This window comes from Bubalus kerabau, chromosome 5 (assembly GCF_029407905.1).
Source record: "Bubalus kerabau isolate K-KA32 ecotype Philippines breed swamp buffalo chromosome 5, PCC_UOA_SB_1v2, whole genome shotgun sequence".
NCBI lineage: Eukaryota > Metazoa > Chordata > Mammalia > Artiodactyla > Bovidae > Bubalus > Bubalus kerabau.
The window spans coordinates 75,803,210-75,826,135 of NC_073628.1; the positions used below are offsets into that span (position 1 = coordinate 75,803,210).

Genomic DNA, 22,926 nt, shown 5'->3' on the forward strand with positions numbered 1-22,926 from the left:
GGGAAGTCGGTTTTTGCTAATTCATTTAGCAACAGACTTCAGCAATAAAATGCCATTACAGGGTAGAAGTCTCCCAGAGGAGGACGTGTGGGAAGAAGGGGAGAGGGTGGTGAGAAGTTGCTGCAAAGGGTTTGAGGAGGAAATGAAAACTGAGGAGGTGTTGTCCGAGAGGACAGGCCACACTCGGGCAGGAGCAGCTGTCAATAGAGTAAGATGCTCTCTGAGTGATGCAGCATCCTGGCTTTCCTGGAGCAACCGAGTAAAACCACTTCATTGGTGTGAGAGGACGCCGCTGTCCCAAGGGAACCAAGTTTACTGGGCTTAGGATCTGTTAGGGGGCTTCCCTGTGACTCAGTGGTAAAGAATCTGCCTGCAATGCAGGAGACCCTGGGTTGGGAAGATCCCTGGGTTGGGAAGGTCCCCTGGAGGAGGGCATGTCAACCCACTCCAGTATTCTTGCCTGGAGAATTCCATGGACAGAGGAGCCTGGTGGGCTACAGTCCATAGGGTCACACAGAGGTGGACACGACTGAGCAACTAAGCAGAGCAGCAGGAGCTGTTAGAAGGAGGGGAATGCCTTCTGGTGCCCACAAGCTCTTCTCTGTGGACCAACCCCATCCCCTCCTTCTCAGAAATGAGCCTTTGGACTTGGTTCTGCCTGATAAGCCAGAAATGTGGGGCTTAGATGTCCCCTTTAATCACAACAACTTGAGGAACTTAAAGCAAATGGAAAATGCTTTCTGAATGTTGCAAAGCCCAGACCTTCTGGAAATAGTTCGGATGCATTTCCAGCCTCCTCAGGCAGCTGTTTGCTCTCACACTGGCATGTGGCACGCATCTCTGTCCACAGAGAGAGTGTGGCTCTTCCTTCAGGCCTTCCTCGCAGCCTCCACATGGGTCATTAGGAAGCAGGACGTTCCTGAGGAAGAGACATGGTGTTTTGGAAAGGAGGGTCACGAGGCAACCATGAGCCCGAGTAACACTCGGGGGCTGCTTTTTTGGAGATGTTAGTTTCAGGAAGCACTGTAGCATCTTTCCAGTCTCAAGGAGGAAAAAGAAAAATGTTGTGACTCTGACCTTGGCTCAGTTCATTTGGCTTTCCCTATCTAACCCACACCGCACTGACAGATTCCACATCTGTCGTGACAAGTATGTTCACAAATAACTGCTCATTCATAACTTCAGGCTCTTGTCACAGCCCTTGTTTGTTACTCCAGCATGTGAATGAGAAGGCAGAGTTTGGTTTTAAGAGACACATTGATCTCAGAGGAATAACTGCCTAAACGAGGAGACAGTAGTTTTTCATGCATTTTAAGGTCACTAAAATATATTATTGCACATAAATGGGAATTTTCTAAGAACTATAACCTAAGTTTTGGAGTCATTTCTGTATTGGGAATTCAATACTTCTTAGACCAAATTCAACTAAAGTTATTCTCTCTAGATCATATGTAGCAGTAACTTTATTATTCCTTCCATTGGTGGTGGGGGGGGGGGGCGGTTCTTCTTATAGGATTATTTATTTCCCTATCTGGGCTCCCCAGGTGGCTCAGTGGTAAAAAAAACAATCTGCCTGCCAGTGCAGGAAACCTAGGTTCAATCCCTGGGTTAGATGATCCCTTGGAGAAGAAAATGGCAACCCACTCCAGTGTTCTTGCCTGGATAATCCCATGGACAGAGTCTTGCAGGCTACAGCCCATGGAGTTGCAAAGAGTCAGACACGACTTAGTGACTGAGCACACAGCACATTTCCCTATCCATTGGCTTCATCTCGTTTTCACTTCTGTTTTGACAACTTAATGACTATGCCATTGAAGTGATTCTTTCCTTATAATAAACTCCTATCATTAAGTTGCTAGCTGAGAAAGGCCAAAAAAAGAAAGAAAAATAGGTGGCTGACTTAACTCTGATTTGACTTTAGAAGGAGGAAAAAAAAAAAAGAAAATCACAGACTGAGGACATGTCTTTACAGAAGATGGATGATTTGGTAAAGGAATTGGCTGCTTGGAAGTCTGTCAGGGCTTTCTGGAAGAAGGGTTTCCACATCCAAGCTTGCATCTTAGCATCTGACTCCGGAAGTTAAGGAGAGAGAAACAGAGCTTTTACCCAGAAATAGCTGGGCAGAACCAAAGGAGAATGATGGCTATCACCTAAGGTTCTCAGACAGCGGTTCTCACTCAAGCTTTAGGTTGTTAAGTGTGTTAGTAGAGTTTGCTGTTCCTATGTGTGAACTCAGTCCTGAATGGCCACTATTTCACCTACTGTGCTTTACACCTCCGTGGAATGAGGTGGCAGCCGCTGGTTTGTCTTGAAGCAAGATATATTTCAGAAGAATTCCGCTGTCAGAAAGCATCACCGTCAACAATGAAACTATGTGTATAGGGTCAGGTCTAGTTTCATTAATTCTTTGGCAGTTGTACCCGGATTCTAGAAAGAGAGTCTTGAGCCAAACTGACCCTGAGTCGTTAGACGCTGGGGATCAGCAGTTTGTAAGAAACCTTGGTTGGGAATCCTCTGAGAGGAGTAGAAACTCCCTGTCATCTGGTGCTGGGAGAGAGAACGGCGCCCACTTCTGGAACCGTTGTCATTGTGAGAGAGATGTCTGTGTGGAGGATGTTTGTGTGGAGGCTGGGGAGGGGTTGAGGCAGGGACTAATTTGATGTGGAGTTGACTGCAGCATTTTTGCTGCTCCTGCTAAGTCACTCAGACGTGTCCGACTCTTTGTGACCCTATGGAGCCCGCCAGGCTCCTCTGCCTGTGGGATTCTCCAGGCAAGAACACTACAGTCGGTTGCCATGCCCTCTTCTAGGGGGCCTTCCTGACCCAGGGATGGAACCTGAGTCTCTTGCGTCTCTTGCAATGGCAGGCGGGTTCTTAACCACTAGCACCACTTGGGAAGCCCATTTTCAGTGACCTTTAATTCTGCTTGAGAAGTCATTGCAGCAAGAATGTCTTTCTCTCTGGCTAAGAGACACTTTCACGCTACATAAAAAGACTAACTACCCAGAAGAGACAACCCTTATGAGAGGATTGTGATCCACCTGATTGGGTTGTTTTGAGGACAAATGAGCAATTATTTGTAAAAGGCCTTTCTAACCTCTAGGTCACAAAGGCTATACTCGTGTTTCTGGAATTCTTGCAAGCAAAAGGATCGCCTGGAGTGCTGGGTCTGGATTCCTGGAACTTTGTCTCCTACCCTCCATCCAAATTATTATTTAATAGTTTTATTATTTATTTTTTTTCTTGGCCATGTCTTGTGGCTTGAGGGATTTTAGTTCCCCACCAGGGATCTAACCAGGGTCCTCAGCAGTGAGGGGGCATTGTCCTTACCACTGGACCATCAGGGAGTTACCAAGATGATTATTCTTTCATTTCGAGGTGAGATCCAAGTAGGCAGCTCAGAAGCACACTCTGGAAACTGTGTTTAGGTTTGACTGCTTTATTTCTTAGTTATGTCATCACAGGCAAAAAGGAGTCCTAGCACTTTTATAGTTAGCTTCATTGTCTTTTAGTTATTTTGTAAATTACTCATGCAAAATTTTAATTCCAGGACTGTTTTTATCTTCTGACTTACCTGAGCCATGCTCCCCCATTATCCATGAGTATACCCAGGGACTTCTAAAAATGATTGTATCTCTAAGACTATTCATGTCTCAGATTTTCCCTAGGGTTTCACATTTTAAAAAGCATTTCACACAGACCCCAAACCTTATTAATAGAAAAAGTTTACCTGTATTTAGTGTGACTTCAAACACAGATCTTGAAAATTGATTTTTTTTTTTTTTAAAACTAACAGTTACTTTCTTTGGCATAAATCACCCTTATTTGCATCACTTATATCTCCATCTGATTCATGGTCTTAACTTCAAGGCCCTGGATCAGCACCAGAGCACCCTGTTCTTTATGGCGGTGGTTTAGTCGCTCAGTCGTGTCCGACTCTTTGCAACCCCGTAGTCTGTAGCCTGCCAGGCTCCTCTGTCCATGGGATTTTTTTCAGGCAAGTATACTGGAGTGGGTTGCCATTTCCTTTTCCAGGGGCATCTTCCCAACCCAGGGATGGAACCCGTGACTCTTGCATTGCAGGCAGATTCTTTAACAACTGAGCCACCAGTGAAGCTCACCCTGTTCTTGGGCCCTGCTTAAAAACAAAACAAAATAAACAAAACAAATAGGGGAGGGGAGGAAAGAAAGGATTTTAATGCTGTAGCTTGATAACAGAGGGAGAGTAAACCAAAGGTGCCTACTTGAGGACAGCTTGTTGGAAATGACAGATGACAACAGTTAGCTTGCCCTGTTCTCTCATAGACTTCCTTTGACCCGGGTGATCAGGGCTGAGTTCAGGGATCTGGATTCCATTAACAGAATCAGTATCCCTCTGGAGCACCACACAGCCACTGGCCTGAAGAAGGTGCTATTTCCCAGGAAAAGGAGTGAAATCCCCCCAGAAATGCACAGGGCCCTCGTGTGAAGAGAACGTGCTGCTGACCCAGCCACGCTCTGCATGCCCTGCCTGTCTCTGGTTCTGTTCCTTGAGATTTTTATCGCAGAGAGCTTTCAGCATCTCTTTTTAGAGGTCAGATCTGAATGAGAAGGCATCGTGTGCCTTGCTGATCTTGTGACACAGTTTCTACCCTGTCTGTAGCTTCCTATCTTTGCTGACGGGTGATGGGAGGGAATTTTCTCTCGGGGAGGCTCTGAAAATAAACACCGTGGTTGCTTGTGGGTGAGAACGTGTGTGAGCAGATGTCAGCTGGTAGCAGTGTATGGTGGCGACGTGAGAGCAACATGTTACCGAGGCCTGGGTGTTGGGCCTTCGTCTTCCGAGCCATCCAGGCCGGGCATCTCCCACATCTCAATTAAAGAGGGTTTTGACTGGAAGGTATAATCCCCACAAGTGTGAAAATGTGTCCCTGGGATCTCGTTAGGGGGCTGAATGTTGGAGGTGGTAAGTTATAGGGCATGGAAAAAAGTTTTCCTTATCTGCTTTAGAATTGAGAGAGAAACAAAAATCTGGCAAAAAAAAAAAAAAAAAAAGAGAGAGAGAGAGGGGAGGGGGAAGTCCATAAGACCTGTGTGTTTTGTCCAAAGAAATCTTCAAGTCAGGTATGAATAGTGATCATGCTACTTTTAGAAGACATGCCCTAGGTGAATGGAAGTTGCATGGATTTTAAATTGGTATAAGGAGCTGGGAAGGAAGTCTGTTCATGCAGACCTGGAAGGCCATCGGGGATTCACCTATCAAATAAGTTAGATAACTGGTATTATTGTATCCCCGAGCATCTTTTATTTGTCAGTTTCTTTTAAATATCTCATTTCAATCTTTCATAAATCCTCAGGAATAGCATGATGTCAGTTTCATTTTATAGCAACAGAAGCTTAGGTGCATCGAGGCATTTGTTCAAAGATTCCAGGAGACTGATGACAGAGCAGGGGTGTCCATCCACATCATCTCATGCAAAAATCTGACATTTAGTATGCATACAAGATCTTTAAAGAAGGCAGAGTTCAGAATTTCAGGATGTCAAAAAGTATCATGGAAGATGCGTGTAATCCATTCCAAGGAGGCCTAGGTTTTTAAATTGTCACTAAGCAGCCCTAAACCAGTATATACTTGAATTTTTGATCACTGATATAGGAGTTTTCATGTGTTAGAAATGGTAACAGGTGGTTTTAAGAAAACTGAAATCGAGGCCAACCAAATGAAAGTCAGAGTTTTACTCTTAAGAGGGAGTCTGTCTTTTGTTCAAAAGGTCAGGGCCTTTCCTATTCATCTTTAATATAAGTCAAGGTATTTATGTGACTATTTCAGTATATAAATTGTACATTGTTATTGTAACACTAGAATGTGTTAAGGGGAACGCTAAATTCAGGAGCCTGATTGCTGGTTAAGGCATGCCAAAAGATCTGGGGTGAGAATCCACAATCCCCCAGACTTGCTTACCCCATAGTCCCCTGGCCCTGAGTAGCGGGGCCCTTCTGTTTCTGGGGGAATGATAAATACATGCATTGAGTCCCTCTTCTGCGTTGAATCTTTGTATAGCTCTGTATAGGCATCTCCTCAGTAAAATAGCTAATGACTGTGCTTTTTAAAACTCCTAGCTGTCTGCCCAGTTGTTACAACACCCTCTGGCTCAGTGGGCAGCTTGTGCTCCAGACAGTCCCAGGTTTTCTGTGGGTACCTTGGTGAGTACACTCGTCTGCTTTATATACCTCATTTGACGTAGTGGTAGCCGGTCCATCTTTAGTGTTTGTCTCCTGGGTGGGGGGGGACTTGTCAGAGGCAAAAGAGAATTCTGAAGTGCAGCCTCGTAGCTGGACAGTCACACAGGTGCCCCCAATCTTGTAGTCAGAGTGTCTATCAGAAAAACTCATGAATGCTTTGAAGTGATATGATGACTTGATTCTAATACGGGGAAGGATGGATTGTGGGTCTATGAGATGTGTGATCTAGGGCTTCCCAAGTGACTTGATAGATTGATCTCTTGACTCCCTGGGAGGATACTCTGTGGGGGGGATTGTATGGTCAGAATGTCAAGGGTTCCTTTTTTTTGGTCTCTTATTTGAACCTGTGTTCTTATTTCTGACACACAGCAATGGCTCAATGAATGTTTCTGGTACTGAACTGAAAGGGAAGAAGGAGATCTTTCTCTCCTTTGAAGTTCTACAGGGAGGACATTGGGAAATGTATGCTGATCATTGTGGCCTTCATACAGTCATTCATGGGTTGTTTGTGGCCTTCATATGGGTTGCATGAGAGAATGGGGTGATCATGGTCAAGGCTTCAGTTGGCTGAACCTGAGAGCTTACCACTGCGCCCTGACCCTCAGGACAAGTGCAGGCCCCTCAGAGCCTAACCCTGTGTGATAGGCTGGGGTGGGGTGGGGGGGTCACCAAAGCTGGAGGGCTCACCACTTTCTGATTTGGAACATTAATAAATCAGCCAGCTTTTATTGAGTGCCATCTTTTATCATCTGCTGAGCCATGAGACCACAGCAAAGAACAGGTCTTATGTAATCGTGACACTGAAACAGTCTGGCCCAGGTGGTACCCTGATCCATGCTCAGGAAGGGAGGAAATGGACTTACCGTCCTGACATTGGTTCCCTCTACACTTTTGAGGCCCTGAGGAAGCATGAATTATATGGATTCTAAATTCAGGTGGAGATCCCAAATAAGGACAGGAGAAATGTTTTTATTTCCCCAATAGATGTCTGATTATCCTGCTGTGCACTTTACCAATCCTAATTGTGAAAGTGTTAGTCAGTCATGCCCGATTTTTTGCGACCCCATGAACTGCAGCCCATCAAGCTCCTCTGTCCATGGGATTTCCCAGGCAAGAATACTGGAGTGGGTTGCCATTTCCTTCTCCAGAGGATCTTCCCGACCCAGGGGTCAAACCTGGATCTCCTGTACTGCAGGCAGATTCTTTACCAACTGAGCTACTAACCTTGCTCCTTAGGAATCAAGGAATCAAGAAATGAAATAGTCTATTTACAGTGACCTAAGCTGGGCTTTCCTCAAAAACAAAACTGATTCCATTGAGAATATATATTTATTTGAGTACAGAAAGCCTCAGAATGGCTAGAAGCTGCCATGTGAATAAAAAGAGTGAATGGCTTCATCCATGCTTTTTAAGTTCCCGTTTGTAAGGCAGATTGTATTTGGTTTTCCATCTCTAAATTAGTATTTTATTGTACTGTCTAAACCAAGGAGTTAATTGTCTGATTTTTGTTTGTTTGTTTGTTTCGCCAGCTTGCTGGAAAAGACAAGGGAAAGGGATGAGAGAAGGAAAATGTGTTGAATTTCTGTCCCCCCCACCCCGCCCCCATGTCCCGGGTACTGAATGCCTGTCATCCTTATTCTTCCCATGTTGGTTGGTTGGCGAGGGTGGGATGAAATCCCCATTTTTCAGGGAACTCTGGCTTGGAGAGGTGAATACCTTGTCCTCAGTCATCAAACTAGCAAAGGGAGTAGAAGCAAATCCTGAAGTCAGATCTGGCCCTCGTGCCCTCCACCACACCACAGAGACCCCAAACTTCTTTTTTTTTTTTTGCTTTTCTTTTGTTTCCCCTGGGAATCCCATCCCATTAGTTTTTATAATTCTCTTACCTACCACTTTGGATTAATCTCCTTTTCATCTTTTCCTCATAGTAAACAAGTGGAGAGGTCTACCCTTCCACTTGGCCTCAGACACGCCTTCTCCCTTGGGGTTATTTTCGGTCATTTAATGGCTGCAAGCTTCCCCCTTTCTTTGGTGGAAAAACATTGGAAGCCCACCCTGCCTCTCCTGAGTCTGGGAAAATCAGGAGTGTCTCAGAGGGTGAGGCTGGGGAAGAGATCCCTGTTCAGTGGGAGGCCCTCCTGCCCCACCCAGCTTCCCGCCTGGGAGTCAAGCCTGCAGACCCTTCCAGACCTTCCATGCAAGACTGCTGAGCAGTGGGGCTCTGCAATTTTTTTTTTTTTTTGGTCTCTGTTCTTAGAAATAGTAATTGAGTAAAAATGTAAGTGAGCCGATGCCAGGGGGCAGGCGTCCAGGGTCAGGGTGAATTTCTCCATGCTGACTGTGATTCTGAACACTCGTTAAGTGGAGGCTGGCTGGTGCCAAGCGGCTCGAGGGTCATCCCTGTCACCTTGTGTGAACCGCCTCTCCATTCCAAGGAGATGTTGGGAGTGGCCGCAGGGAGCCGAGGGGTGGGGGGACCCGTGGCGCCTCTGGTTTTCCTCCCTCCCTCTCTAACCTGGGTGTAGTTATCACCACGTGTCCTGAACCCATGCTTGGACTGGCAGCACTGATGCCTCCTCAGTTTTACATCAAATCCCCTGGAGGAAGACATCGTCCTTGCCCCTCGTAGCCTGTGTGGCCGCTACATCATTTCCACTCCACCCCCTCCCGCCCTTTAAGTTCACTCTCCTCCAAAATGTAGGTTGAGATGAGCTTAGCCTGCCTGAAGGTTTTTCTTCTAAGATAGATGAGTCCAGGAGATAAGCAGTCCAGATGGTCTCTCCAGGAAGGAATGGGTTAAGAGTCATGAAGGCAAATCCAGCTTTGTTTGTTCTTTAAGTATTTACTGAGCGTGATGCCTTGCATTAGCTTGGTTCAGATTTAAAGATGGGCTTCTCAGAGTGTGGCCTGCATTTTTTGGTATGTTCCAAAGGGTCATCAAAAGCCGATTCCCGGGCCTGTCTTGAGTCAGAGTCCCTGGGGCGGGTGGAACCCAAGGAGTCTGTACCTTTAAAAGGCAGCGCAGGTGCGCCGGTCCCCACTAACCTGATGCAGTGGAGGCTCTTAATCTGCCGGTCTGTTACTCCAAGTCCTTCAGCCTGAAGGATTCAGATCTAGCAGGGCCTCTGTTTGATCAGCTGGTCCCACAAGTGTGAGACCCCGAATCCATAGCGTGACCACGTTTTCACCCTGTGCTCTCCATGTCCCTCAGTGCATACAATGATCGAGTTAGGTCTGTGGTTAATCACGCTGATCACACATCACCCCTGCTTACCACTCACCACAGAGGGGCTGTGAATATGCAGGCAGATGACCACGTGGCGGTGGGTGGATGCCTCGTTGGGAGGTTACGCACGCTGGATTGGGCAGCGCAGTTTCAAAACAAATGTATAATGTGCAAGCGATGTACAATTTATAATGCCGTAGCTGATGTATAATGTTTAGTTCGCTGAGGTAGTGTTTGGTCAAAGCACCGCTGACCTCTTCATGGCCTGAAATCTGTTCTGAGACATTCCACGGGGTAAGGATCTCGCCAACAATGGAATGTAAACTCTACTCACTCAGCCCAACTCAGTTCCAAGTAACTGAAGTTTTCTCTTTCCAAATAGTGTTTTGGTTTTTTTTTTTTTTTTCAACCAAAGGTATTCGAGCAGGTGAAAATCTGACCCAGATATTAAACAGAAAAAGTTAATAATAAATGACTTTGGTATTTTCTCCTGTGATTTTGATGTTGTTTTAGAACCATCCAGTATTTTGAATCCAACCACACAATATGGCTATTCTATAACTACTGTAGTGTTTTTGATGATCAAGATAGAGAAATAGCCAGTTCTTCTACATGCTGTGTATCACTGAACCAAAAAAAAGCATTTTTTTTCTTAAATAAACATGCCCAGGAATTGTCTTTGTGCCCCAAGTGATTTCTCTGTTATTTCTACCAGTTTGAGAGCTAAGTTCTTTGCTATGTGGTGAAGAGTAAATATAACAGTGAACTAACACCAGAGGAAGAGGCACTGAGTACAGTGGTCACTTTATAACTGCCCTAGGATTATACTGGTCAGGCTTAATAACCACTGGAAAACAGGAAGTTTAAAGTCTTAATACCATAAGAACTCTCATCACTTTGCAGATTTAAACAATGGGAATAAGCATTTTTCTATTGAAGCAGGAAAAGAATGACTAGTCGTATTCATTCTACTTCCCAGCAAGCCTTCCATTAAAAAGGTCTCTAGTTGTAGATCTAGTTGTAAGACAGATGTCTAATGCATGCAAAGATCATAGGAAGACGAAGGTAAACACGAGACATTCTTACGATAGTCGTTCACTGCACAGTGTTCATTGTCGCAATGCACTGGGCATCCATCTAGGCACTAGCGATGCCATCCAGTGAATAAAACAGAAAACTTTGCCCTTGGGGAGCTTCACATTTTGGAGAAAGAGGATAGACAATTAATTAAAAAGATGAGAATGGTAGAATGTGATCAATGTGATAGGACAGAAAATCAGAGCAACGTTGGGGAGTGGGGAGGTGAGTTGCAATTTGATCAGACGTATCCTAAGAGATGAGATTAGAGAGATAATGACACATGGGTCAGGTGGGGACTTGGAGGCCATTGCCAAGTCTGTGGTTTTTCCTCTGAATCAAATGGGAAGAAGGGTGGTTTTAGCCAAGGGGTTCTGCAGCAAAATTGAGGACAGTGACCAAGGCAGGCGCTGGAAGCCCAGTGAGCTGGTCTTGGCAATGCACTGGGCAGGCACTCAGCAGAAGGACGTTCCAACAACTAGGAACTTCAACAAGACCTTCCTTGTGCTGAGTTCTTTCTTTAACAGATAATTTGATAGGCAGGTCACAAGTGGGTTCTGTATATAGAATATGTTTTTTTTGTTGTTTGTTTTAAATGGACACTCCTGAATTACTGGCAACCCACCCCCTTCCTTTCTGGAAAGAAGCTACCTTTGCACCTTCTGTGTATGCAAATAACCTCTTGGGTCTCCCATCTTGTGCTGACAAGTGTGGAATGGCAGCTGCTGGAGGCGGCACTTACTGGACTGCTTAGTCACGGCCACCCTTGGTTCATGACCAGGAACACAAGACTCTACACTCATAGGTGACCACGGTTGGCCTCCGAGGATGACAAGCTGTCTCTTCTTGTAGAAAGTGGAAAGTCAGACTTGGAAGGCACTTTGGATCTGTCCAGCTGTGCCTTGTACGTTTGCCTAAACTTTGAAATGAGGTCATAAGCCAGGGAATGTGTAAAACTATGTCTCTTATCAGTCAAAAAGCATTTCTGTTGGACCAGAGTTTGTGTTCCAATTTTTAAGTTTTGAGCAGCAAGACTTTACACTGGGATGTCGGTTCGATTCCTTCATCCATCTCTATAAGACATGTCAATCGGGTCTATGCATTCAGGTGCTGTGTGAGCTCTGCTGGTGGATGGAGTAATAGAACACAGATCCTGACTTGAGGAGCCTTTGCCTTAGTGAGGAGCTCAGGCCGACCAAAGCAGCCCAACCAAACTGAGACGCTAACACCATGTGGTTGATTATAAGTAAGGGTCTGAGAGGTCAGAAGAATTGATGAACTTGCTCTAGACAGGTCAAGGAAGCCTTCTCAGGGGGACCTGGTATTTGCTGCTTCAAAAGATGGCCTTTGGGAGGATAGTTTGGCAATCAGTAGCACTAGGAAGTCTTCAGCTTTCAGTAAGGGGAAGATTTGCCCTTTCATGTTTTCTCCCTCTTTGAGCTCGCATGACTACTGTCTTGATGAATCATGAAACAGCAGAAGCACTTACTGTAGTCTTTGAAAAATTGAACGTGTACCTACAGGAGACCCACTATGAAATAGTGAGGCTGGAGAACAGGGCAAGATCGTTATATCAGGTATCTGTTATTCAGAAGACATAATGGACCCATGGTGTACAAAATCCATTAGACAACTCAAAGTCATTAGAGCTTCTTTCCCCTTCTTCTTAAGGGCACATCACAAAGGTTGATCCCTCACTTATAGTCTATGGATTCTATGACATCTTTTGTTGTGGGACCCAGCTGAGGGAGCAGCGTCTAACCCGGGCATGCTGACCTCCTGGCTGGACCACAGGAGATGTACAGTTATCCACAACTACATTCCAGTGGCCAAACATGACTTCAGTAGGGCAAGAAGGGGCACAAGAAAAGGATCTGTTTGGCAGTGGGTCTAGAAGAGAAGAGTTTGACCAAATGGTATAGTCTACCATAGTGTAAGTGGTGGAATTGGGGAAAAGAGAAGGATTTCACCCATGTTAAAAACTTTCTATGTTGTTGGTATGGCATGGTTGGATCCACACTTTTGCTTTGTCCATGGAATTATGAGGAGCTTTATAATGGATATTTGCTGAATACTTAGTCAGTTGGCTTTATAAGACAGACATCAATTTCCTTCTGCTCCACTTTTATTTTATTATTATTTTTAAAGTCTTTGTTGAATTTGTTACAATATTGCTTCTGCTTTATGTTTTGGTTTTTTGGCTATGGGGCATGTGGGATCTTAACTCCCTGACCACGGATGGAACCCATATCCCTGCATTGGAAGGCAAAGTCTTAACCACTGGACCGACCGCCAGGGAAGTCCCCTTTGTTTTTATATACAACTTATTCCTCCAACCAAAACAAGTTTGTGTGGTGTCAGAGGCATAGTTGGTAGTACTAGGTTTAGAAAGCAAGTCCTGATATGTTATGTGAAATTTATGTGTGTCAGGGAAACTCAGGCTTACCTCCAAAACATGTACTCACATCTCTTCGCCTTAGGGTCTCAGGTTGCCAGTATGTTCCTGACATGCCCAGCAGTATCTGGTAAATGTTCTTCACAATCCAGGTTAAGTTTCTATGAGACTGTAAGTCTGAAGATGCTTAGCTGTAGCTAGAGGTACCATGACTCTCCTATTTCTTATCTCTTTTGTATGAGTTCCATGCCAATTGAATGAGTTAAACATCGAGTACCATGTGGCTCCTTCAAATTCTATCTAACCTGAGCCTTAGTCTCCTGACAGTGACCAATGAGGTCAATGGGTTAGTTTCAGGCTCCCTCCTGCTGTGTCCAGTGAGAACACTGCAGAATGACCCCACCTGGCATGGGGCATCTCCTGTGCCCCTCTTAACCCAGGGGCAGCCATCCATCTGCTCTGAATGCCCCTGAGCATGCTGGGTAACTCCCTGCTTGCAAGTTCCCCATCATCTCGGCAGCCTATTCTTAGTAGCAGCAGATGCTGAGCATCTCCATCCTGCTCTTGGGGTCAGCAGTGGGAAAGAGCAGAAAAAAATGAAAGCATTGTTTTGCACATGGCTGGACATCTGTATTTCTGAATTGCCCTGTTGTGTGGATGATGCAACTGCTGGAGCTGTTTTGCTGAATGTGAACTTTGTCCACCAACTGGACTCTAAATTGGTTTTGGATCCTTGTGAAATCTAAACGGTCAGACCATATTTTTCTAATCTTCAGTTGGACTGTATCTTTGCTCTGAAGTGGAGCTGATTCGTTTCTGTTCACATCCACCGCAGGGGTTGCTTCTCTGTTTTTCTGCTCTGCATTGCTTGTTTTCCCAAGGCTGCTACTTATCTCGTCCATTGTGTGTATTCAGGAGAGCGGGAGGGCAGCTCCCTGTGGTACTGTGGCCACTGTGGCTTCAGGGATGGTTTACTCAAGTGTTATTGTTAGGGAGAGAGCTGACTGGTTTTCAGAAACTCAACAGGGGAAGTGTCAGGACCAGCTCACCCACAGGTAAGCTGGTACCATGACAAAAACTTGGACTTGGACTTCAGATAGCAGAGCACTCAGATCCTTTACTGGAAGCGCTGACCCTCAGGGCTGTAGTCTCTACTTGGGTGCTCTGCTACTGAGATTCTCAACTTCACTGTGTATAATATAAAAATCATAAACTCAGACTGGGGTCCACCTCCAGAAATTCTGATTTGATTGGTCTGGGCTGGGAGCTGGCATCTTTAGTTTTAAAAAGCTTCCCAGGGCATTCTGATGTGCAGCCAGATTTGAGAATCTCTGTTTTGGGAGTTTACGTAACATTTGCTACTGTGATTTTTGTCTAGCTATTCATGTCCTGTTATGAGTTTCTGCATGAATTTCTGCATGAAAAAAAAGGCAAAGATCTAGGTGGGGTGTTAATAAATGAAGAGGCTGGATCCTGGCTTTAGTAATAAGAAAATGAATAATAATGATATTGATCACTGTTAGTTATTGCATACTTACATTAGGCACTGCGCTAATCTTAATATTAGCCCTATAGGATAAACAGGGCTTCCCTGGTAGCTCATCTTGTAAAGAATCTGCCTGTAATGCAGGAGACCCCAGTTCAATTCCTGGTCAAGAAGTTCCCCTGGAAAATAGATAGGCTACCCACTCCAGTATTCTTGGGCTTCCCTGGTGGCTCAGATGGTAAAAACTCTCCCTGCAATGCAGAAGACCTGGGTTCGATCCATGACTTGGGAAGATCCCTTAGAGGAGGGCATGGCAACCCACTCCAGTATTCTTGCCTGGAGAATCCCTGGGACAGAGGAGCCTGGTGGGCTACAGTCCATGGAATCACAAAGAGTCAGACATGACTGAGCGACTTAGCACAGCACAGCACATCATAGGATAAACACTACTGTTATTTTCAGTTTTATAGATGAGGAAACCGAGGCTTACAGACATCATATAATTTCCCCACAGTCACACAGATAACAAGTGGTAGAGCCAGAACTTGAACTTGGTCTTTCTGGTTCCAAAGTTCATCCAACCCAATCACTCCCCTAAGATGATGAACTTAAATATGAACAAGAATATTTGAGGTGAAGGGATGAGATGTCAAGAAAGGAGAATTCACTGAGTGAAAATAATACATAACTATATTTAAGGGAGATCATTCTTTTCTGAAAAAGGAAGGAAAAAAAGATATCTTTGGATGACTTTCTTATTTTCTTCTGAAGCCAGTATTTGTCTCCCCCAAACCTATGGAAATTCAGAGTGAGCAGCAGAACCCAATGACTTGCATGATGGTGTTGGAATTAGGCAGTGGCTTCTGAGTTTAGCTCATCTTTACCTCCTGTCTGAGGAGGTAAAACCTCCTGCCCACATTTGAGGAACGACAATGGTTGCTTCTTATCCAAACTTGTACACTGTATGGTATATCCTTAAGTGATTCTCTTGTCCACACTGGGTAATTACTGGAGTGTGCAAGGTAAAATCCTGGAGGTTTTCATTTTTTTCTCCTTATATAAGAACAACTGTTTGTGTTTTGTTTTTTTTTTTCAGGCTAGTAAATCTGAGTTCTTAAACTACTCCATTAATCCTTTAATGCCTATTAAAAGTTCAGAATGGTACCAGACCAAGGCCCTGGAAATTCCATCTCCAGCTCTTGGCCACCCTATATATACCCAGACATGTGAAAGAATGTTGCAGATTGAGGCATCCAGTAAATATTTGTTAAGTGAGGGAGTGGATGAACTTTGCAAATATGGACCATAATAGAAATAGCATATTGCTAAGGATTTCTTGGGAAATGAGTAAAGTCTTAGTCCACTGGTCTGCTCCCAGTTTTTCCATGGGGCCACTTGATCAATTAGCCAACTCCTAATTCCTTCCTGGGGTAACTTTTTGTACACTAAGCACAGCAATATTAATAGGGTTAAAACAATCTTATTATCTCTGACCTCTGTTTGTATCTCTCAGCCTGGATGAAAGGACACTGCCTTTTTCTTCAGTCTCAGTAGTATTTTTCATTTTATAAGTTGGGTAAAATTCAGAGTCCCCTGGAGCATGGAGAGAGAAAGAGGCAAGTTACTTGCCAGCCCATAGGAAAGCCAAGCCCAATGCTGATGCATTCTTGTTGTGGATGGTCCCACGGGAACACCTGGATTAGTCCCCGCTCCCGCTGTGGGTTCAAAGTGCTGTCCCTGGAGTTATAAAGGGGCAGTTGGGCCCTCAGCCAGACGGCACAAGTATTTTTAGGGCTCTTTGCCTCTCAATCTAATTTCTGCTTGAAACTTTAACACATGCAGGCTGCACAGAAATGACTTTTAAACTACTCTCTGGGTAGTGTAGGAGGGCTTGGATTAGTACCACAGCCTTTGAGCAATTTTTTTTTTTTTTTTTTTTTTATTGCTAACTATCCAACAGGCTGAACAGAGGAAATTCAAGTCTAACCCTGGAGGGACCCCTGTTTAGTCATCTGTCTAGACAGACGAGTTCATATAATGGGGCTCTCTGTTTCTTTTGCTTTGTTATAACAGACGGTGGTCCCTTCCTTTCAACTCTATGAGGATGTCAACCTTTGGTTTTCTGATCCCAGCCTACTGTTGATAAGCCAAGAAAGTGACTCACACATGAGCCAAAGATGACTCTCGAGTGTGACACAGTCTGTGATATAATAGAAAGAAAACATAAACTTTGCATAAAGGAGAATCCTGGGTAAAAGTCTTGACTGTGAAATATTAGGCAAGTCACTTACCCTCTCTGAACCTCATTTTTCTCTTCTGTAAAATGAAAATTAATTTTTAAAAATACTCTTTTAAATGCTACTTAAAAAGAGAGAGAGATTAGCACATAAAAATGCCTTGCATGTGGTAGGGAGTGAATATATTTTTTATTCATTCATTCATTCATTAAGGTGATCAGTAAAGACAACTTTTCCTGTTTTTTGGTATTCTGAGACCTCTAAGAAAACCAGAAATTCCAGCCCATATTTTTAATATCAAGTCATATGTTAAGAAAAGCAAGTCATAGATATTTTTTAAGCCTAGGAAAAAGTTGAAAATAGTTCCAATTTCTGTTAGACAAAAATAATATTGGAGATATCATTTAAATATTGGTAGAGGTAAATAAGGCAGAATGATATTCTCGGTTTTATCAGAAGGGCTCAAAATTCTCAGAACCGGCCTAAAAGAACTCTCTTTGTTAGTAACTATTCCTGCAACTAAGTGGTACGTCTCTCTCCCTTGTTATTTCACTTTATTTCTAAGCATTTTGCAGGTTTCCATTATATATGCACAATATTATACATGATATACATGCACACTTATATACATATTAACCTTTGACATATGTTCCCGTTCACTTTTGTTTGCCAAATTAGGCTACTATGAAATGAGAAAAATATTAGAAATATCAGAAATATAAAAATATTAGATATTTTGAAATATCAAATATTAGAAATATTATCAGGAGCCACATAGGCTCCTGATCATACTTTTGTTTTCAGTCTAAACAACATTTTTTGTGTGTGTTATTTTACTTTAATCTCTTCCTGGGCTGTCCCTGAAAGCAGCAATGTGGAAAATACCATTTGATTCAATTTAATTCAGTAAATATTCACTGAGCATGTACTGCCTCCAGGGCTTGCTGCCTGACTCACACGGGTGGATAAAAATGGGGAGAGTCGGGGTGGACCCCCCCAGAGGAGGCAACACAGATAGCCCAGGGGAAGGCACTGCGATCACACGACACAGGTCTAAGTGGAGACAGCAGATTCCTTTTGATAGAACAATGGTTGGGCGCGCTCCTTCTTTAAGCTTCAGTTTCTTAGCTCACACCAAAATGCAGTTATCATGGTGGGTACATGACAGAGGGGCTGCGCCTCAGAACATGTGATACTGCTTTTGTCAGTGTTCTTCTTATTCTTTTTATTGTTATTCTTCTATTATGGCTGCCCCCAAGTAGCTTATAACGTATTGGTGAAAACAAGTTGATATACCCACCACCCCACACAAAGCAGCAGAACCATTCAAAAGTTGCTGAATGATATTTACAAGCCAAGGCCAATGGTAACACAAAGACAGAATGATTGAGTAATGAAAACAACTTTAAAAAAAAATCTGATCCGTATCATATGCAGATTGCTATGTGTACCTAAGCGGTGAATAGCCACAACCTCCATATGGAAAGGAAAATAGGAAAATCAGTGTCTCCTTCAGCTGTTAAAGGACAGAAGCAAATGATGGCTGTGTTGATAGCAAAGCTTTTCCCATCTCAGAGTACAGTTCTTGACGTTTCCATACATTGAAATTCCATTAGAACCCACTGCTTTACGTGGCTTCAGATACGGTATGTCTGAGTCATGTCTCTTTCAATACAACTGCAATCAATAAAAAACCCAGTAAAATGTGGTTAACCACAAGGACATCCCTCCCCAGCAGCCCCACCCCCAGTCAGCACTGTGATTCATTCAATTTACTGCTCCTCGCCGGTCGTAGACTCTGTATCGAGAGAGACAGCCTTCTTCGAATACAAAGAACAGAAAGTCCCCGTCTTGTGCTGGTTTGCCTGCTCCTGTGTTGTCTCGCATGCCCCACTCCTGACCCCTGGGAAGCCCCGTCCTGTCCTGGCCTGGGGTGTCTGTGGCCTCGGCATCACAGGGACACAGGATAGATGTCTCTGGAGGATGTGGCCTGAGGTCCCAGCAAACCTTACCAAGTAAACAATCTTGCCCTCTCTCTACCAGTACAACTGGCTTCCTGTTGCATCCTTTGTCATGGGAATCTTGAGGTCCCCACTAGCCCTCAGCTTCGTTTTCATTCCTTATGTGTCTTGTACTGCTTTTTCCTTCTTGTTCTTACACAGTAGGGAACTCAAGCAGCGGGAGGGGTTGTGAATGCACTGGGAGACCAGAGGGGAGGAGAGGAAGGGAGGGTGGGAGACAGGTGTGCAAAGGACCGAGGCAGCCTTCACTTGCTCGCTGCCTGGACTTGGCCATTCCTCATGGGGCAGCACCTTCCCAGGCCAGTGAAGCCAGAAGGGTGTCTGCCAGCAGCCTTGAGCTGTCATCCTGGAAATCCCAGACCTTCCATTACCCACAGGGGCTGTCAGGCTTCACGATTACCTTTAACTGTCAGAGCAGACTGAGAGAAGAGTATGCTCTATTTCCTTTATTCTTAGGACAGTGGTGTACCTTTCTTAGTTCCCGCCTTGATAGTTTTTCTCAAGGTTGCCATTTGGGAGGAGGTTTTCTTTAAAATTGCTGAGGTTGGCTATTCGGAAAGTAAGATGAAGCCAATGGAAAACGGTGTCCTTTTTCTGTGCTCTTAACTGAGGGAAGTTCAGTCCTGATCAAATCAGTGAAGCCCAAGGTTTAAGTCACTGGCTGTGTTAGAATCCAATTTTACCACTTTTTTCTACTTGCTGCTAGTTAATGGAGAGAAAGGTGGACCTAAAGATGCCTAATTACACTTAACTTCTTTTATGTATGGGGGGAACCAGTCACCCTTTGCTAAGAATCTGTATCTAGTTTCTTTTATTCACACTTAGTATTTGGTCCAAAATAAACAATAACAACAAAAAGAACAATATTTATAATAATAACATTTATTACTTATACCCATGTAGTGCTTCTACCCTAGGGACCTTCCTAAGCACTTTAGAGATACTGACTCATTTGATCCTGGCAATACTAGGTAGATATTATTATTTTCTCCATTTCACATGGGAGGAAACCAAAGCACAGAGATAGATGAAATCACTCCCCAGATCCGTAGCTAATAAGGGGAAGAAACAGGACCCCCTCCACCCTGCTCATATCTGCCATTATCATCATACTCCCATTAATTGACCCTTGAGCTGATCATGTGACACAGAAGTGGCAATGCTGTGTCATCATTAAGGGCACAAACTCTGAAATGAAAACTGTTCCAGAAAACTATCTGTTTGGGGAAAGGCAGTGAGGTCTGAAAGCAGACTCCACCTGGCTTAAAATATAGAAATCACTTATATATGAGAAACCTATGTGGTGAATATCCACCCACGCAGCGCTCCTTTGGGATGAAACTGAAAAGAACAGTCAACATGCCAAGTTCTCTCCAGATGACTTTTTAAAACTCACCCCTCTGATTAGCAAACAGTACAGATGTTGATAGAGTTGGAGGATTTTTAATATCTTTATTTGAATTACACAAAGCAGCCAAATGTAGTTGGCCCTGGGCTGCAGCCTATATGTGTCTGGATGCCAAGAAGCAACTGTGCTCCGCTGGGATGCCGAGCATTCCAGACCTGTTACCTTGTAAGTGTAATATTTACCAGATTTTCGCTTCATCTGGAGATGAAGAGCAGAGCTGCCCAGAGTGGGGGCGGGCCTGGCTGCTGGGAAGGGAGCTCCGTGTGCAGAGGCATCCCCGAATGAGCAGGGAGCTGGGGAGGTGAGCGCAGATCTGCCAGAAACAAGCCTTTTTCCTGGCAACCAGGAATCTAGGAAAAAATAACAGACCTTACGTGGTTGGGGTGCCCAGCAAACTCATAGGACAGAGTGCTTTTGCTTTCACAATCCTATTTTATCTTCACATCTCTAGGTGATAGATGCTGTCTTGTCCCTGTTTTATAGATGGGATTAATGCAGTTCAGGGCTTCCCTGATAGCTCAGTTGGTAAAGAATCTGCCTGCAATGCAGGAGACCCCAGTTCGATTCCTGGGTCGGGAAGATCTGCTGGAGAAGGGATAGGCTACCCACTCCAGTATTCTTGGGCTTCCCTGGTGGCTCAGCTGGTAAAGAATCTGCCGGCAATGTGGGAGACCTGTGGGTTCGATCCTTGGGTTGGGAAAATCCCTTGGAGAAGGGAAAGGCTACTCACTCCAGTATTCTGGCTTGAAGAATTCCGTGGACTGTATAGTCCACGGGGTCACACAGAGTTGGACATGACTGAGCGACTTTTACTTTCAATGCAGTTTAGAGACATAAGAGGATTGCCCAAGCTCACATATTTAGTTCTCTTCCCAAGTCTGTCTTTATTTTGACTTTAGTAAAACTGATTTGGAGAAAGGAGGTGAAGGTGGCCAAGTGGGGCTGACTCATTCCCTGTAGCCTCTTTTGAGTCTCACTTCCTCTGACCTTCCCAGCCTCCCTGCCAGGTAGGTGTTCCTCGCTTTCTACAGGTGAGGAAACTGAGACCTAGAAAGGTGAAGACAGGTGCCCAAAGCCAGCTTTTTTAAGTGACAAAGCCAAAGCAGAATTGGGGTCTGCTGAGTTCCAGACCTTAAATCTTGTGTTATAGCACTGTCTTCCTTCATCAGCTGGCAGTGCCAAGCTTACAAACAAAACCCCATCCTAAAACTCTGGACAAGCACAGCTCTCTGTGATGTTCCTCAGTTCTGAGAAGGGGCTGGAGGCCATTTCAGACAGCCTGTACTGAACCCTGTGTGTTAATAAACAGAGCTAGTAAATGAGACAATGTGATTAAGAGTGTGTGTGTGTGTGTGTGCGCGCACGCATGTGTGTGTATGTGTGTGGTGCGCACGTTTGTCCCTGCACAAACAGTGAGGCACTCATAGGCTGGAGGAGAGGAGAATGATTTTCAAATCAAAGAGGTCAGCAGTTGCCAGAACAGCACATGTGTAACGAACCATATTTTACTTTCATCATCACTTCATCAGATGAGTAAATAGAGACAAGATCCCCAAGGTCAGCAAAAGGAGATGGTGAAACCGGTCTCTAGTTCTTTCTGCCCTTCCTGGATGGGGGCTGCCATCGGCACCCTCACCATAGCTGGTTTTTTTTTTTTTTTTTTCTATTTTTTTGGCGTAGGAGTGTTTGACTGAAAATGAAGCCAGAGCATTGGCAGCAGCCCCCCGCCCCCACCCGAAGTACTCAGGGCTGTCTTCCAATGAGGCTGGAAATATAAACAGAAGAGCTAGTTTGCCTGGGGGCCCCTTTCAAGAGCCCTTATTCGCTACTGCTCCCTTTGCTTTGGGGGTGGGGGAGGTGGGGAGGGCGATGCTTTGGTTGAATCTCACCCAAAAAGCTGTATTTTTAGCCGAAGATGGAAAATTATAAAAGCAAAGGTGTGAAATGAAGCTCTTCGGTGAGTGTTGTCAGTGGAAGAAGTCACCCCCAGCATAGACAAAAGTTGCTCCAAGATTCCCATCCACACTGGAGCAGGGCCCCTGACTCCCCGCAGTGCCGGCTCTGGCGAGACTGATAAAGGGACTGGTCTTAAGCACTTGGTTTTGCTTGAACACTGAAGTTGGTAGACAGGTTTCTTTCTCTGTGCAAATTCAGAGTTTTTCTTTACTACCTTCATGTGCCACTGTGTCCTGTACTGGACACTTGTCATAGGAACTGAATCCAAAGGATGATGTTCCATCATTTCAAAGTTTGGTGGTAGTGATGGAGGGGGTCATAAATACAACAGACCTTGGTTATGCTACTATTTTGTGGACTGGATTTTGTTTCATGAGTGAATTTGGTCTCTACATTCCCTTTTCTGATACGGTTTTGTCATCAAGTTTATACTGCCTGCCTGAGTGAGTTGCGATATTTCTCCAATACTTTCTTTTGGATAGTCTGCATGGTTTAGAATGATGTATTTCCTAAAAGTCTAGGGAGATTCTTCTGTACAACTTCCTGGGACCAGTATTTCTTTTGTGGGACATTTCATAGGGATATTATTTTTAAATTATTTATATGCATTGTCATCCTGCTAATTTCTTTTTTCCCCATTCTTTTTTTTTATTAATAGTTTTTTTTTTTTTAGGTTGATTTACAATGTTGTGTTAGTCTCTGGTATACAGCAAAGTGATTCAGTTTTATATATGTATATATATTCTTTTTAATATTCTTTTCCATTATAGTTTATTACAGGATATTGAATATAGTTCCCCGTGCTATACAGTAGGATCTTGTTGTTTATCCAGTCTACATATAATAGTTTGCATCTGCTAATCCCAAACTCCCAACTCAACTCCCCGCCAACCCCAAA

At 44.2% G+C, this 22,926-nt stretch overlaps 1 protein-coding gene across 4 annotated transcripts in view; it reads left to right on the plus strand.

Moving 5' to 3' along the window:
• Positions 1-22,926, plus strand: part of TGFB2 (transforming growth factor beta 2) — a 95,285-nt gene that overhangs the window by 11,524 nt on the left and 60,835 nt on the right. For 3 of the 4 annotated variants that reach the window (XM_055581912.1, XM_055581911.1, XM_055581909.1), the window contains exon 2: positions 6,100-6,183. The exons of the other annotated variant lie outside the window; for it this stretch is intronic. In XM_055581912.1, coding sequence (XP_055437887.1) covers positions 6,100-6,183 — 84 coding nt within the window. The remainder of the gene's footprint in view (positions 1-6,099; positions 6,184-22,926) is intronic. 4 annotated transcript variants of the gene reach the window in all.